The following is a 16,198-nucleotide window of genomic DNA, read 5'->3' on the forward strand; positions in this document are numbered from 1 at the left end:
AGTGCTCTAAGCAGTGCTGACAGCAGTGGGGCTATGGAGTGCTCCCAAATAGTGGGAGCAGACAAGGGTCTGATAACGTGGTACAGCCTGCTGAAGTGTGTGCTTTAAAGGGCTAATTATACAGTAGTTATATCTCAGTAAGAGGTGTTTTATGAAAATGAAAGGAACACCTGGGGCTGACAGTACCTGATGAGGACAGTTCCCTAGAAGGTATTAAAGCCAGAGAGTGCAGAAACAGTGGAAATAAAACTGAGTTCAAAAACCCAGAGGCCTGTGGAATGCGTGATTAGAGATCCGAAATCTGTGGCAGAAGAGGAAAACTAAAAACCAGAAAACAGGCTTAAAGCGGATTGGTGTTCCCTGGGGAGCAGGCAGCAGGTAGAGGCCGTTAGGTAGGAGAAACTCAGGCAGTATGGCAAAAGCTGGTAGCCCTGTCTGGACATTCTGCGGATGCCATCCTGCGTGTCAGTTACGAAGTGTGGCTTTCTTAGCATCTTGGCAAGTTGTGACGTTTTCTTTTGTTTGGTCTTAACGGCATATTTCTGCATTCATTCTGCTAGCCTGTCATATTGGCAATTGCTGCATGCTGGTTAGTTTACTAAAGATGGCTCCTGAAGGGATCAGGGGAGAGGCTTTGTGGGGACTTAAAACTGACCAGATGTTGCTTGGATTTTTATTGGACGATGAAGGATTAGTCATGATGATCTATTCACAGACACCAAAGCCTAGATGCTTTCTTCTATTTGTCTCTCTTTACTTTCAGATTTGTATTTTCTATTTCTGGGAATAAGGACTATCCTTAGAGGTTTTTATGGGGGTGACGCTGCATGTGGGCGCTGCTCTGGGAGTCTGGGTAGTTCAACGGTATCGATTCTGATTCACGAGCTGGCTATGTGTGTTTAGTTCTGTCGTCAATGCTAGCAGGGATGGTTTGCAGTGCGCCGAGTGTTCACCTCTATGATTCCATTCACCCCTGGGTAACTCTGTGGTGTTAACTGTATTCGTTTCTAGAAATGAAGTCAGTGGAACGTAAGTGTGGACAGTTACGGGAACTCCAAAAACTAAAAAATGAACTATTGCAAGAATTATTTACTCTCCAGAAAAAGCTTAAAGGTACTAGCTTCATAAGTCCATTTATCTTGCTGACAAATACAGTATTGTGTATGCTGCTGTGCTGCTTCAGTATCTAAAAATATGCTGTCACTGTGGACCGTGCTTCTGCTGTTTTGCAGAACTGGATCAAACACGCAACTGAGTCAGTCAGTGCTTGAGCCGGGGTGTCTATTTTGCTTGTTTTTCCAGTTGTGGAGACTGGGTTTAGGCTGCACAAGCTGTGTAATGGGGATTGCGTTTAGGCTGCACCAGCTGCCGGAGCTGCCCGAGCTGCCCGAGCTCCATGAGCTGAGCCGACGCTCACCACCCAGCTGTATCCTCAGAGCTTTACTATTTTGTGTTTGAAGAAGAGTCTTAAGTTGCCAATGCAGTCCTTGGACTGGCAACCCTCCTGCCTTAGCTTCTCACACAGCTGGGCTTACAGGCCTGCACCAGAGGCCTGGCTAGAGCTGGTTCTCGTTATGTCCAAATTCCAAGATCTTGTGTGCCTTTAGTTGCTCGGTTAAATTAGAAAGTAAACGTTGCGGTTATGTGTATTTGGTGTACAGCACAAAAGTTAAGTGTTTTTCATGAGTCACCTGTGTTCAATCCTTCAATGATTGTAGACTTTTTCTTCATTGTTTAGTTCTTAAAGATGAAGAGACTGAAGCCATTTGTATCACCAAGCAGCTAGAGGCAGAAAAAATCAAAATACGAGATAAGCCTCAACATGATCCCGAGTGCATGCGGTAAGCAGCTTTTAGTGCTTATTCATAAAGTTAACTGTTTTGAGTTAATAGAACTCAGTGTAAAGCTGAGAGTGGGCTTTTAAAGCCCCAGATAAAGTCATCACTTCCATCTGTGTGTACCCTGAAACTTGCTGATAGGCAGACTCCACTGGCCAGAGCACGCTGCACCGCAGCTCCATCAGCCCTGCTCTCTCATGGATGCTTACACAAATCTCAGGAGTTAATGCAGCCCCTTTCCTGCAGTTGTAACAGAGTCAACATGTATGCTGTCTAGAATAAAGACAGCCTACTTTCTTACTTTATGTTCACTTTACACTTACTCTGGTTCCGTTCCTAAGAAGTAGAAATGTTTTCTGTGTGGAGTTCATCTCTACTCCTTCTGTGTAAACGCAATAATGACTGAAGTCTGACTGAAGTCTCACGTTACACCACCATCAATGCAAGGGGAGAGAACTTGAAGTCTTTTTCTTTGATGATTATTTTTTATTATTCGTGGTCATCTTTGCAAGAATTGTTTAAGAGAAGGTGCCATACTTCCCAGGATTCATAGAAAAGACAACCACATTACTGATTGTACAGAGAAGTCAATGGAACTTGCTTCCACATAGACCTTACAGGAAATATGTCCACCAAAGCTGAACAAATGCTTCATATTAACAGTGTATTGCCCCTGGCCACCATTGTAAGAGACTGTGAGAAAATATTTGCAATTGAATGTTGTATTAAGTTTTATAAGCAGAAAATATCAGCCTCTTGGGGCATTGCCTGTGATGAGGGATGAGTTTCTGTAATGGCAGTCTGCTCTTGGTTTCTGACACTTGCTAAATGGCAGAGTCTGCTGGTGTCATGGTTCTTGGCTGTGGACAGGCTTCCAGTATGAGCTCTGGCTTTGTCCCTGGGTCACAGGCATCTCCCGTGAGTTAATATGAAATGCTCAACTCCGAGAGAGAATGTTTTTTCCTTCACAAACGGTAGCAGGGAGTTTGGAAAAGAAACATCAGTGTGTGTGCCTCATCTGTTTCTTACTTCAGTACTTCCTAATGCGACACCAACTTTTATCAATTTACATTTTACATCTTTTGGTATGTGTATTTTTATGTTACTAGTGTATTTCATTAAAAAGCCCTAAGTATAAAGAAAATAAAAGTGTTGAACATTAGGATTTTGGAAAAAAGACCAGCCTTGCACTAGTGGAATAACAAGAAGCTATTACATTAGACTAAGACAGAAAAGTTACATTAGATTTATTGAACCACATCAAAAGGCTAAAGTTAAGCTGGTTATATTTTTACTTTGGATTTAACACCTTATGTGTGCATTTAAAGGCATGTTGAATTCTATACTAGCTATAGTTTTCTTAAATTCTCAGATTTGATCTCTTTTCACAATGTTTACAGCAATATTTTTAAGACTTGGTACTATTTAAAATTTAGGCCAGGTTATTTTTGTTCTAGGTTCTGTCCCATGCATTGTAAGGTATTTAGTAGCTACCATGTACCCAGAGCACTCCTCGGCTCTGATGACACAGATGAGGCCTCCTATGTCAGTACTGGGGGTTAGGAAAATTACACCTGGCTACAGTTCTGCTTTTACTGTTACTAGAGCATGCCAGCATGGCTGTACATTTCTCCAGTAGTCCCCTTTCTTACCCGATTTACTTTCTTTGGTTCCAGGTGTCTATGGCAACTGTGGCCTGAAATTTTTTTACAAGTATCTCTGCATATATATACAGTCACCCTCTTCCCACATGTGAGGGGACATTCCAAGACCCCAGTGGCTCTATGCATAGAGCCATAGTTCCAAATCTACTATGTACTGGTTTTTGTTGTTGTTGTTAAATTTTATTTATATGAGTATACTGTAGCTGTCTTCAGACACACCGGAAGAGGGCATTGGATCCCATTCCAGATGGTTGTGAGCCTCCATGTGGTTGCTGGGAATTGAACTCAGGACGTCTGGAAGAATAGTGAGTGCTCCTAACTACTGAGCCATTTCTTCAGCCCCACACTGTTGTTTGATAAACATATATTCCTATGAGTGTTCAATACACACAACTAATAATAAATAGAACCGTTATTATAATGTTCCACAATAAGATTATTTCTGGAATTTTCCATTTGAAAAGATTAGACTCCAGATAATGAAAAGTAGGCAAAGAGATAGGTAGGGATGGTGTGTGTGTGTGTGTGTGTGTGTGTATGTGTGTGTGTGTAAACTTGTAATTATTATTGTTTATATTTTTTAGAGTTAATCAATTTTTCAGGTGATTTGATGTCATATTTAATGCAGAGTACCAACTTAGTATTTGACAATAGCAAGGATATAATGGGACCTTCTGTAGTACTATTTCCCTAGTTAGAAAAATTCCAGTGCTTATTTATTTCAAAGATTCTGATTTGAATAGGGTGGGATGAGTTAACACAAGCTAAATGTGCAGAATTGGAGGCAGGAGCCAAGGAAGCCTTGTGTGACTGCACAGAGTGGACTAGGTCCTATGTAAGGGTGTGTTGGTGTCATGGGCATGGTGGGGCAAGGGCACGGGAACTGGCAGAGCTTTCCTTTTGGTGATGCTCAGCAGCAGTGTGTGCAAGCACTAACACCTGCAGCTTCCTTCTTCCTTGGTAACCACAACCTGAGGCTGCAACCCTAGGACCCTTCTCTGAGACCAGCTGGCCCCACCAGTCTGCAATCTATCATTGCTTTTTACTAAAGCCACCCACTGATTGCCGGGCAGTGGTGGCACACGCCTTAAATCCCAGCACTTGGGAGGCAGAGACAGGCGGATTTCTGAGTTCGAGGCCAGCCTGGTCTACAGAGTGAGTTCCAGGACAGCCAGGGCTACACAGAGAAATCCTGTCTCAAAAAACCAAACCAAACTCTAAACCAAACAAAACCAAAACAAAACAAAACAAAAATCCTAGAGCCGCCCTCTGGCTTCCTACTGGACATAATAAACCTAAAGTCCTTCTTGTGGCCTGAGTGAACTCAGTAGAGCCCCGTCTTGCTCTGCCACCTCAGACCTGTCAAGCTTTCATCCACCTGAAGCCTTCGTAATTACTCTTCTCCTTGTCCCCAAGTTATCCGTTTCCTACTGAACCTGCTTCCCTACCCCGTGGTGCCATGGTGAGCACAAACCCTTCCCAGGTGTCTGTTGAAATATTTCTTCAAACAATCGCCCTCCCCGTTACTTTTGGCCCAGTATCCTGCCTGTTTCCCTTATAGTAAGTATATCCTGCCTTATAGTTACATGGCTCTGTGTGTGTGTGTGTGTGTGTGTTTACTGTCATTGTCTTTACTGTGTGCCAGGTAAGAAGGCTCTTGTCTACTCTGGGCTGCAGTGTGACCTGCAGTCAAATACTGTGGTGATAAATAGAGGGAAAACAAGGAATGGACGGACAATGGAGGGTTTCCACTGTTCTTTGATTCTCAGGGCTTGGGCTTTGTTAAATCCCGTGCTACAGACACATGTCTGTCTGTCTCACCAGTCTGGAATGCCTTGTGTTTCTTTGTAACATAGTCCAGGCATATGGGCCTGATACATACTTGTCCCAATAACAGGGCCTGAGAGTCATTGAAGTTTCACTGCAAAATACACAGTTCTTAATTATTGGTCTTTCTTCTTTCTTCCTCCCTCTCTCCCTCCCTTCTTCTCCCTGCCATATCTTATTTAGTCATTTATTTTTGTTATTTTTTTTTTTTTGTAACAGGATCTCATATAGCCAAGTTGACTGTAAAACTCAATTCTCCTGCCTGGGATTACATGTGTGTACCACTGTTGCAGTGTTTTGTTTCATCTTCTTCACTCTAAACAGTAAAAAAACAAAATGGACCATTTTAAGGGTTGCAGACCCTTTTCTCTTACCAGTAAAACTTCTTTCCTGGGTGATTTACATGTTGTATAATTAGTATTTGTATGACTGGTACAACAAGAAGCTTGTATTAGAAAGACATCTACAAAGTCAATATGAGATTTTTCCCCCTCTGAACACTTAAAAGATAATGTGGGTTTATGAAGAGCTTTTGCAGTGGAAATGCACAAAAATTAATTTGCATTTGCTAATGAGAGATTCTGAGCACATTTCTAGGCAGTAGCAAAGGCATTTGGCAGCCTCTGCCATAAAAGTCATGGTTTAGCTGATCAGAGAGGTCACAATGATGGTCCTAGATTTACAACACACACAGACACATTGTGCCATGGAAATACTCTCAACTTCTCTAACAGATGCACTGACAAATGTGCATTTTACATACATATTTTTATCCAAATGTGTATACATATTTAAATTGTAAGATTAGGATATTTTGATTGAAGAAAAATTCTGTACAAGCTTAAAGCATGACAACTTTTTAAAGTTGTGTGAGCATCCCGTTGGGGTTTTATGCATTGTTTCTGCCTATGTGCATGGGCATGGGCATGTGCATGGAATGCCTGTGTATTTAGAACAGTCAGATCACAGGATCACATTTACTGCCTGATGTTTTGTTCCATTGTTTGGCAAAGCCTTGTATGCATTCTCTGTATTAATTTGAATTGATTAGCTTCATGTGTTAAATGGCCTTGTTTGTACTTTTTTTTACGTGTTAATTGATTCTTTGTGAGTTTCACCCCATGCATCTCAGTCCCACTCATTTCCCCATCCTTTTGTGTCTGTCCTTCACCCTTACAAAAACCCCTAAATAAAAAGCACACAAACAAACAAAAGCAAAACAATGCATAGAAAACATCTCATCATAGAAGTTGTAGTGTGTCACAGTGTGTCCTACAGTGTATCCCTCTGTCCACACATCTTCACTTATGAATGTTCTTTGTAATGAGTCATTGGTCTTGTTCGAGATCTCTGGCTTCTGTGACACCATCAATATTGAATCCTCGCTGGGACTCCTTCCAGTTATCCTGTTGTTGCTCTGTGTCATGGAGATCCTGCAACTTTGGATCAGTAGGACTGGCCCATTCAAGCACCCCAACAGTTCACAGATGTAGATTTTTGGGGTTGGCCAACTCAAATCCATGGATCTGAGCTTGGGTGATGGTAGCTGTGCTGGTCAGCCTACCAGCTCTCCTTGATCTGCACCACCAGGGCAAGCTCTCCAGCACTGCACCAGATAGACCACTCAGTGTCACCACAAGCAAGCAGTATGATCAGCTCTCCTGCTCTAATGCTCTCAGGCCCTGCTTACCTACACCCATGTGTCCAGAGCCAGCTCCACTGTGCTGCCCAATGGAGGTGTGGAGCCCACTCTCCCAAGTGCTACAGCCTGTGAGGGGCTGGGCCAGTTCTCCTGCTCTCACACTCTTGAAGCCTGGCTCAACTGCTGAGGGCTAGCCTGTCATCTGGTTTCCTGATGAAGGCAGTGAAGGGTATGGTGTCAGCAATTGGGGCCAAAGCTACTGACTTTTGACAGTTTAACTCTTTCTTGCTGTTCTAGAGCCAAAAGCAGTGGCTTCTGGCAATTTAACTCTCTTTCTCTGGGGCCAGAAGCTGGTGTCTTCTAGCAACTTAATTCCTGCTGATAACAACAGGGGATTAAGGAAAAATCTTAAGTTACTTGGACTCTTTTTCTCTTTGGCTCAAGAGCCCCTCAGTGGCCAGACAAGAGGCTTGGAGTTTGTGAACTTTTCGAGAGCCAGAGAGAAAATAAAAGAAAGGAAGAAAGGCAGGCAGGCATGTGCATACACACACACACACACAGACACACACACATACACACACACACTGGTCAGGCCAAGTCACCTGTTTCATCAATGTCACAAGTGTGCATGCATCCTTAGAGACACACACATATACCTACATATATGTATGTATGTTTGTACATATAGATAGACAGACGTATAATCACATATATTTGTTGGGTGGATGGAGCAGAGCTCCAACAGCCACACTTCATGTCTTCTTTCAGCCTTTTTATGCCTTCTTAGACAAAAGTTCCTTATAAAATTACTTCATAGATGAACTGTTACACAAAAGGGAGTTAGGTAAGGATGCTGATGGTCAGTTCAAAGCAGCCTGTCATTGTATAAGCTCACCATAAGTTCACAGCAGCCGTTTCCCATGGCCTCGCTTTACCGTAGCATGCATCTGTGGCCTCATCCTTGGACCTGGCCTAGAATGAATGTTTCTCCTTGACGGCATGCACATCGCTCTCCAGCCTGTTTCTCTTCTTAGCACAGCTTATGAAAGCACACTGTGTTCCTTGCTAGGCAGCCTTTCCTTACTGTAATGAGGAGGGGCACATTCTATTCTTGATTCTAACGTTATTCCATCTTTCTGGCAAAACAACTAAAACCATCTCCTTACACTTTATTCCTAAAATTATTTGCATCAAATCAAGAATTCTATAAAATCATTAATTCATCTAAACATTAATTTATGAAAGTTCATCTTGTCAATTTGCAGGAAATTTTCCCAATAAGGTGGGCTAATGCCCAGGATTCATAAGGCTATGTAATACTGACAAGAAGGGCGTATCCCTTAACCATACCTTTGCCTCGGCCGGGTGAGCTGCAGGGCCTGCTCTCCAGTCAGTGAGGGCCAGGGACAGCTCCCCTACTTTCATGACTTCAGGGACCAGCTTTGCTGTGCTTTCACCCTTGAGGCTGGTTGCCCTGTGCCCTACTCTGCTGCCCAGGAGAGGTGCAGGGCTCAGTCTCCAAAGGGCTGCCACTAGTAAGAGATGGGGCCAGCTCTCCGTATGCTGCAGCCACTGAGGGACACAGTCAGTTCTATATCACCCGTGGACATCTACATGGTCCTAGGTGGCTACTCAGACCAGGAACATTCTCATGGTCTCTAGTAGTAATGTGAGGCACAGACATCAACACTGACCCCTGCTGTCACAGAGTCATGGAGAGCAAATCTATAAGCAAGAAGACCTATCAGACCCTTCTAGGCCTCTGCATCAGCTCCTGCCTCTGGGTTCCTGCCCTGCTTGAGTTTCTGCCCTCCCTGCTTTTTGATAATGAACTTTATATTCATTTTTTTCTCACCAAGTTGCTCTTGGTCATGGTATTTATTACAGTAACAATAACCCTAAGACATTAACCTTCATTTAGAAAATAGTATACATTCATTTGTTCCTTGTTTATTATTAAAGAATCAACTCAAAGTTGGCAAGTGTAAAAACGTATTTGCTCGGAGGTTTCTATAAAATTCTAGTCAAATAATTTTATCTGAACACAATCCACATTGTCTTTCTCTTTTAAAAACATTTATAATAGATGAAAATTTTCATTTAATTTCATGATCACTTGTAGCTGTGTACTTTGTTGACTCTGCATCTTTTTCTGGTAGAGCAATGTCCTTTACTCACTAACAGAAGTGTCTGCACAGCATTGGTGAACAGCTTCAAGCTGAGAGAGCTGCCCGTTTCCTGAAGTCTCAGCATGTGCTGTCATTATTAAAGCTCTACATAAATATAGGGAAAGTTTGCTGTTAGACTCAATTGATTTCAGAGTTATATTCTGCTATAAATGTACCCATTTATCTCTGAAATTAAAAAACTGGTATTTACAAGTAATATATAAATTATCAAAATAATTATTTACAGGTAATATGTAGATCAACAAAAAGTATTTATAAGCTATCTGTAATGTTGCAGTGATCTTTTCGTGTTCATATACTTATTGTTAAGTCTTTTTAGGGACGATGACAGAAGATATGTGTTAACCTTTAATTCTAGTGCTCAAGAGGTAGAGGCAGACAGATCTCTGTGAGTTCAAGGCCAGTCTGGTCTACATAGTGAGCTTCAGCCTAGGCAGAGCTATATAATGAGACCCTGTTTGAAGAACAAGAGGAAGGTGATGAGGTCAGCCACGGGAGAACCTGCAGTAAGAGAAAGCCTACCTAACCCAGCTCCTTCTCAGCACAGTTCAACAGGCCTGAGTGCAACCTGTCAGTGGGGCCTAGACTAAGGGAAACAGACAGCTGACCATGCCTCTTTCAAACACTCACTTTCATAAATAAATCACATGCGAAATAGGAATTCCTCCTTAGCATTTAAAAGTAAAATGACAGCCGGGTGTGGTGGCACACGCCTTTAGTCCCAGCACTTGGGAGGCAGAGGCAGGCAGATTTCTGAGTTCGAGGACAGCCTGGTCTACAGAGTGAGATCCAGGACACCAGGACAGCCAGGGCTATACAGAGAAACCCTGTCTGTCTCGGAAAAAAAAAAAAAGTAAAATCACAGTAGAGTCTCCATATGAATCAGTGCAGAGAGATACATGAAGAAGCCAGGCCATGGGAAACTCATAGAAAGTAGAAAAGATGGCCTAGGGGTAAGGAGGTGGCTCAGCAGTTGCTTGCCCACCCCATGGCAGGAGACCTAGGGGCTGGGGGGGTGACCTCCTGGCTCCCACATAGGAAACTGGCCATAGTGGTACACACCTGTAATCCTAGCATTGTGCAGACTATGCCAGAGGGTGTCCAGTCTGTAAAAAGTCCTGTGGAAATCAACAGAGAAACACACTGTTCTGTTCTCATCTGTGCTGCTGTGATGAACACTGACAAAAAGAAGCTTAGGGGGAAAGGATTTACTTGGTTTATACTTCCAGGTCACAGTTTCTCATTGCAGCGGGGGGGTGGGGGGGATGGGGGCAGGGGATGGGGGGGGTCGGGTCATGGCAGGAACATGAAACAGAACCTGTGGGGAAGCACTGCTTGCTGGCTTGCTCATGCTCAGATAGCTTCCCTGTATAGCCAGGAGCCTCTGCCCAGGGAAGGAGACTGCTTAGCATTGCCTCTGCCCCGAAGTGCTGGAGTTAAAGGCACCCCCGCCATGCCCAGCCTCCATTGAATTTTTAATTTGATTATTGAGGTCTTCCCTTCCTTTTTTTTTCTTCAGAATCTGTCTCAACTGAATCTCTACTCATGTCTTATAGTTTCTTTGCTTTATTAATGAGTTTTAGGTCTTGTTTTTCTTCCCAGGAGAACTTGGGGTAAAGCCGGGGTCCTGTTTGTACTAGACACATGCTCGACTACTGAACTACATTCCCATGTTTGTCACTCAACTCTTGTAGCTCACATGTTATTCTGTGTCAAGCAGTAATGGCTTCTCCCCTGAGCCGAGTGGCTACACTTACCTGGTGGATGTTGAAAACATCAGCATGACTCAAAAGTTAAAGCACTGTGTAAAGAGATAGACAGAGGGGTCGCCTTGATTTCCATATTTCCGAGCACTTCTGCTCACTGTTCCATAGTACCACTGTCTTTAGCCTCTGACTTATCCTCCTGTCTTTCCTTTACAGAAATCAAGTGACAAACACTGGTCTTTATCTGTGAAATATATAGTAGATATTTCCTGTAGACTATAGGCTCCTTTTAGTCTTTATACATACAGTTTCTGCTGTATAAAATTTTTTAACACAGCTTAATTAAAATGTTTTTCTTTTAAATTAAATCTCGTTTGTATTTGAATCATAGTTGAAGCCCCATCCACCTGTTACATAAAGCAGTTTACCTGTGTCTTTGCCCTTGTTTTATCTTCTTTTTTTTTTTTTTTTTTTTTTGGTTTTTTGAGACAGGGTTTCTCTGTATAGCCCTGGCTGTCCTGGAACTCACTTTGTAGACCAGGCTGGCCTTGAACTCAGAAATCCACCTGCCTCTGCCTCCCGAGTGCTGGGATTAAAGGCGTGCGCCACCACGCCCGGCTTTGTTTTATCTTCTTAACATACAAATACTTGATCCATTTTGAGTGGATATGCTGTGAAATACAGATCCAGTTTTGCCTTTGAGATCCATTTACAAGTTGTCAAGTTGTCCCAATATGCTTTATTGAGAAGCTGTCCTCTTCTCCTGGGAACCGAGATGCTGCCTCCATCTTACTAACTCAGTTTTGCTGTGCTGCTTAATTATGAATGGTTAACACTGGGATTTAGTAGTTAGCATTTGTTTTTCAACATTCCAGAGCATATTGGAATTTTTTTCTATGTGAGCTACAGTGTTGGAGTTGGTCTTATGGACTGTGTATCCGGATGCTGAGTTCTGTGCTCCTGAAGATCAGGATGCAGTCTGACCATGGGCGTTGTATTGACCTGTGTGCTGTAAAGAATGCTTCCCCGTAATCTCAGACTGATAATAAAAGGCTAGAGCTGTGGCTAGGCAGGAGACAAGAGGAAGGCAGGACTTGAGATCAGGTGGGCGTTCTCATCTAAGGAGCAGGAGGAGTAGGGAAAAGGGGAGAAGGGAGGTCACCACGGGGCGCAGGATGGACCATGAGCACGTGACCAGGAGAAAATCGCCCTGAGGACACACATGGAGCAGAGCAAACACAGCAAGGCCCAGCCCGCAAGTAACACGGGGCCTATGGCTGAATTTAGGTTAGACTAGCTCAGAGCATGCCCAGTTTAGGCTTATAGCTTGGTAATGAAAATACCAGCTTTCTATGTCTTTTATTCAGGAGGTATATAGGCTAGAATGAGGCAGAACCCCATAAAATTACATCCATACTACAGATCAACTTGCCGCATACCAAGGAGGATAAAACATGTTTGTGTTTTTATTGTGATCACATTTAGAGGATTTAACTTGGAATTATTAACATTTTTATGACTTCCTATCTGAGAAAAAGTCATCTTCACCATTATCAATGATAATAAAGTCTATTTATTTGAGTATACTAATTCTATATTTTTGCAAACTTCCTAAATTATTTTCTTTGCACTAATTTTCACTAACTCTGCATATATATAGCTGTATCATCTGGAAATTGAAGTTTTTATTTTTTCATCCTGCTTTTATGCCTTCAGTTATTTTCTATAGATTAAAAATATTTTAATACATGCTATTAAAATTACTGTAGAGAAAATAACTAAAGGCATAAGATCTGGAAGTTTAAAAAAGAGGAAACATTAAGAACTAAAGCTGATAAACAAGTGTCCCTTTCTCTGACCTCAGCCAGAAAATAAGACTCTCCCATGGGGCCAGACATGCAAGCCTATTATGTAAAAATGTATCGTGTCAACTTTATTATTTCAAAGTTTTAGTCAGATAATTTTTTATATTTCAAAGTGGTTTCAGCACCTTAAAAGATAATCATATTTATCTCAAATAATGAAGATTATTTCTAGGCCCAATAGAGGGTTGAACTGAGGATTTCACATAACATGCAGTTTAATAACACTAGGGAAAGACACATAAGAGATCCAATAGCCCAAGGAAGGAAAGGGATTTCTTACACTGAGATGTAAGACAATCTGAGCTAAGTGGGGCAGGTCTAACTAAGGTCTCTGAGTGTAGCAGATTAGTGCGTGTATTAGATAGAATAAAACGTTAATTTAGGAAGCAGATCTACCGACTCACAGAACCTCAGAGGAGGCTCTCGATGGGACCTGAGTCCAACAGAGGCTCTGCACTCTGAGCAGCTCATTCTCGGTGGAAGCGTTAGTACTGTCAGCTTCAACAGACTCACTCCTGGAGAAAGCCAGCCTAAACTGTCAGTGCAACAACCTCCCTGTGGTTCTGCGCTTGTTTTGCAGGTTATTGTGTTGCGTATTGTATCATCAGCAGGGTTAAATAACAATATCCGGGCTGCTTTAGGAGGGAACTACTTGTTGTCCTTAGCTCTGAATTATGCCATCTGTGAATTATTTATCTGACTTCTAATTCTTAAAGGCCTGGTTCATAATGTGGTTCTTTTAAAGTTTTCTAAAAACAAGACAAAGAAAAACAAAAAACAAAAAAACAATCCCATTTAACTATGAGAATTTACACAGAAGTAACTTTAAACTTTCAAGACAAGAAGGAAGAAGTTTGAATTAAGAGCCCTGGAGAGACAAAAGATTATTAACTTAAAACATAAAAAGACCTTTCCACTCAAAAGAATAAGCAAGCCATTGGCTTTTAGAGCCTCTTTCAGCTCTCTGGAGTCGGTCTGCCCAGGTGTGAGGCCCAGACCTATGGGGAGTGTTTCTCAAGTGGGTGGTGGAGGGTACCTTCCCTTCCTGGGGAACATTTGACCTGGGTTTCAGTCCTCTGTGCCTCTTCGTCATCTTTCTGATTGCTACTGAGTGTCCCACTGAAGCAGGCTTATCAGCTGAATTTGTGTGTTTATTGCCCTAGTTAACTGTGATGCTACACACGTAGCATTTTCTATTTCCTACTTAGCAGGTTATAGCGGACTCTAGTTTATATTCACAAGATTGGCCCTTTTGTTACACATGCCGCCTGTGAGTTGAACACTGACTAGCATCACACTGAGACCCAGACTCCTCCTCTGATCAGCCTCAAACCTCCTCTCCTGCTCACTTACCGTTCTGCCTGTTTCACCACTGCCCCTCTTCTGCTTTCTAACATTATGGAAACACAGTGCTGTGCCACGGGGCCTCTTGGCTCTGCTTTTAAAATTGAGCATAGTACATTTGCCATCCATCTGTAGTATTGCATTGTGAGAGATCGTAGCAAAACATTTTATAAAAATAATGAAATACATTGAAACACAATACAAAGAGCTCAGATGCCACCAAGAAGCATCTTAAGAAATTGAACTTCTGTACACATATTTAAATCTCTGAAAAGCTGACATAAGGGAAAATCATGCAGAAAAGAAGGGGAAAAAGAGATAAAGACACATTAGCTAAAAGGAAAGAAAAGAAATGATGTAACCAGAAGACATGTCACACTGAGTGACCATGAGAGCTGTTCAGCTAACGTAGTGCAGGCAAACGCAAGTTGACTGAATCCTCACCAGTACAAACCATTCTAAAGACGGAGGCGACAGTAAGGTTTTCAAGAGGAAGGATGGGATTCCAAGTAGAAAGGTAGAGTTAGCTCCAGACACAGCTAGGCATAGGTAAATATAAAAGCTGCTTGTGAGTGTAAGTCACTTTAGAAAATAAATAACAGAGGCAAATTAGCCCTATATATTTTAGATGTATAATATGTGGGAAATGTCTGGTGATGGCAATAGAATAAAAAACTTAGGGGAAAATGAAAAATATATTGCTGTAACATTCTTCTCTCTAAGCACAGTAGTGTCGTATTACTCGATAAAACAGTTCCAAGTGTGTGCTGTAAAGGCCACTGTGAGCTATAAAAAAGTTTTAAAGTAAGTATATTAAAGCCAGGAGGTGGTAGTGCACGCCCTTAATCCCAGCACTCAGGAGGCAGGGGCAGGCGGATCTCTGAGTTCAAGGACAGCCTGGTCTACAAGTGAGTTCCAGGACAGCCAGGGCTGGTCATACCGAGAAGCCCTGTCTCAAAAAAACAAAAACAAACAAAAAAAACCCCCATAAAAACAAAAGTAGCTGTAATAAAAAAGTCTGTAGAGGGGATAATAAGCACCCCCATTATAGAAGGAAGGGAAGGGGAAGGGAGGGGAGGGCAGGGGAGGGGAGGGAAGAAAAGCCTATAGGATAAACAGAAAACAACTAGGAAGAAAACTATATTTTGAATCCCACCATATAAGTAACTATAATATGTGTAAATGTCTGTAACATGCTAGTAAAAATTGAGAGATTTTCATATTAAAGAGTAATACAGGTTGCACATGGCTCCTACCAAAAACCCCATAAAACGTTAAGTATGAAGATGTGAGTTAAAGGTAAAAGGAGGGATGAAGTATCCTGCACCAGGCAGTGCAGTTCCAACTTCCTACCTCCCCTCCTGTCCCCTCTCCTCCTGTCCCCTCCCTTCCTGTCCCCTCCCCTCCTGTCCCCCCCTCCCCAGCTTCCCCTTCCCTTTTTCCTTACTGAGTTGGGTCTCACTATGGAGCTCTGGCTAGCCTGGCTCATGCTAACTAACTCCACCTGCTCCTGCTTCTGGAATACCATGGCCTTTGCCCTCCCCCCTGGCTGTTCCTTGGTGTGTCCCTAGTTACTGACACAGTTGACACTGTCCCATATCCTTATTAGACAATGGATGGCTGTTACAAATAACCTGCTGAGAGTTGGAGGTTTTCTATCAAGAAGAAGGAAGACCAAAGTGTGGATACGTTATTCCTCCTTAGAATAGGGAACAAAATACCCATGGAAGGAGTTACAGAGACAAAGTTTGGAGCTGAGACAAAAGGATGGACCATCCAGAGACTACCCCACCTGGGGATCCATCCCATCATCAGCCACCAAACCCAGACACTATTGCCAGAAAGATTTTGCTGAAAGGACCCTGGTATAGCTGTCTCGTGTGAGGCTATGCCAGTGCCTGGCCAATACAGAAGTGGATGCTCACAGTCATCTATTGGATGGAACACAGGGCTCCCAATGGAGGAGCAAGAGAAAGTACCCAAGGAGCTGAAGGGGTCTGCAACCCTATAGGTGGAACAACAATATGAACTAACCAGTACCCCCAGAGCTCATGTATCTAGCTGCATATGTAGCAGAAGATGGCCTAGTCGGCCATCATTGGGAATAGAGGCCCCTTGGTCTT

The 16,198-nt window shown here is 42.6% G+C and overlaps 1 protein-coding gene across 1 annotated transcript in view; it reads left to right on the forward strand.

The window, feature by feature from the left end:
- Ccdc172 (coiled-coil domain containing 172) overlaps positions 1-16,198 on the forward strand; it is a 44,011-nt gene that overhangs the window by 24,196 nt on the left and 3,617 nt on the right. Inside the window, exons 6-7 of the mRNA XM_021152521.2 lie at positions 1,012-1,113; positions 1,739-1,841. Coding sequence (XP_021008180.1) covers positions 1,012-1,113; positions 1,739-1,841 — 205 coding nt within the window. The remainder of the gene's footprint in view (positions 1-1,011; positions 1,114-1,738; positions 1,842-16,198) is intronic.

This window comes from Mus caroli, chromosome 19, assembly GCF_900094665.2.
Source record: "Mus caroli chromosome 19, CAROLI_EIJ_v1.1, whole genome shotgun sequence".
Lineage (NCBI taxonomy): Eukaryota > Metazoa > Chordata > Mammalia > Rodentia > Muridae > Mus > Mus caroli.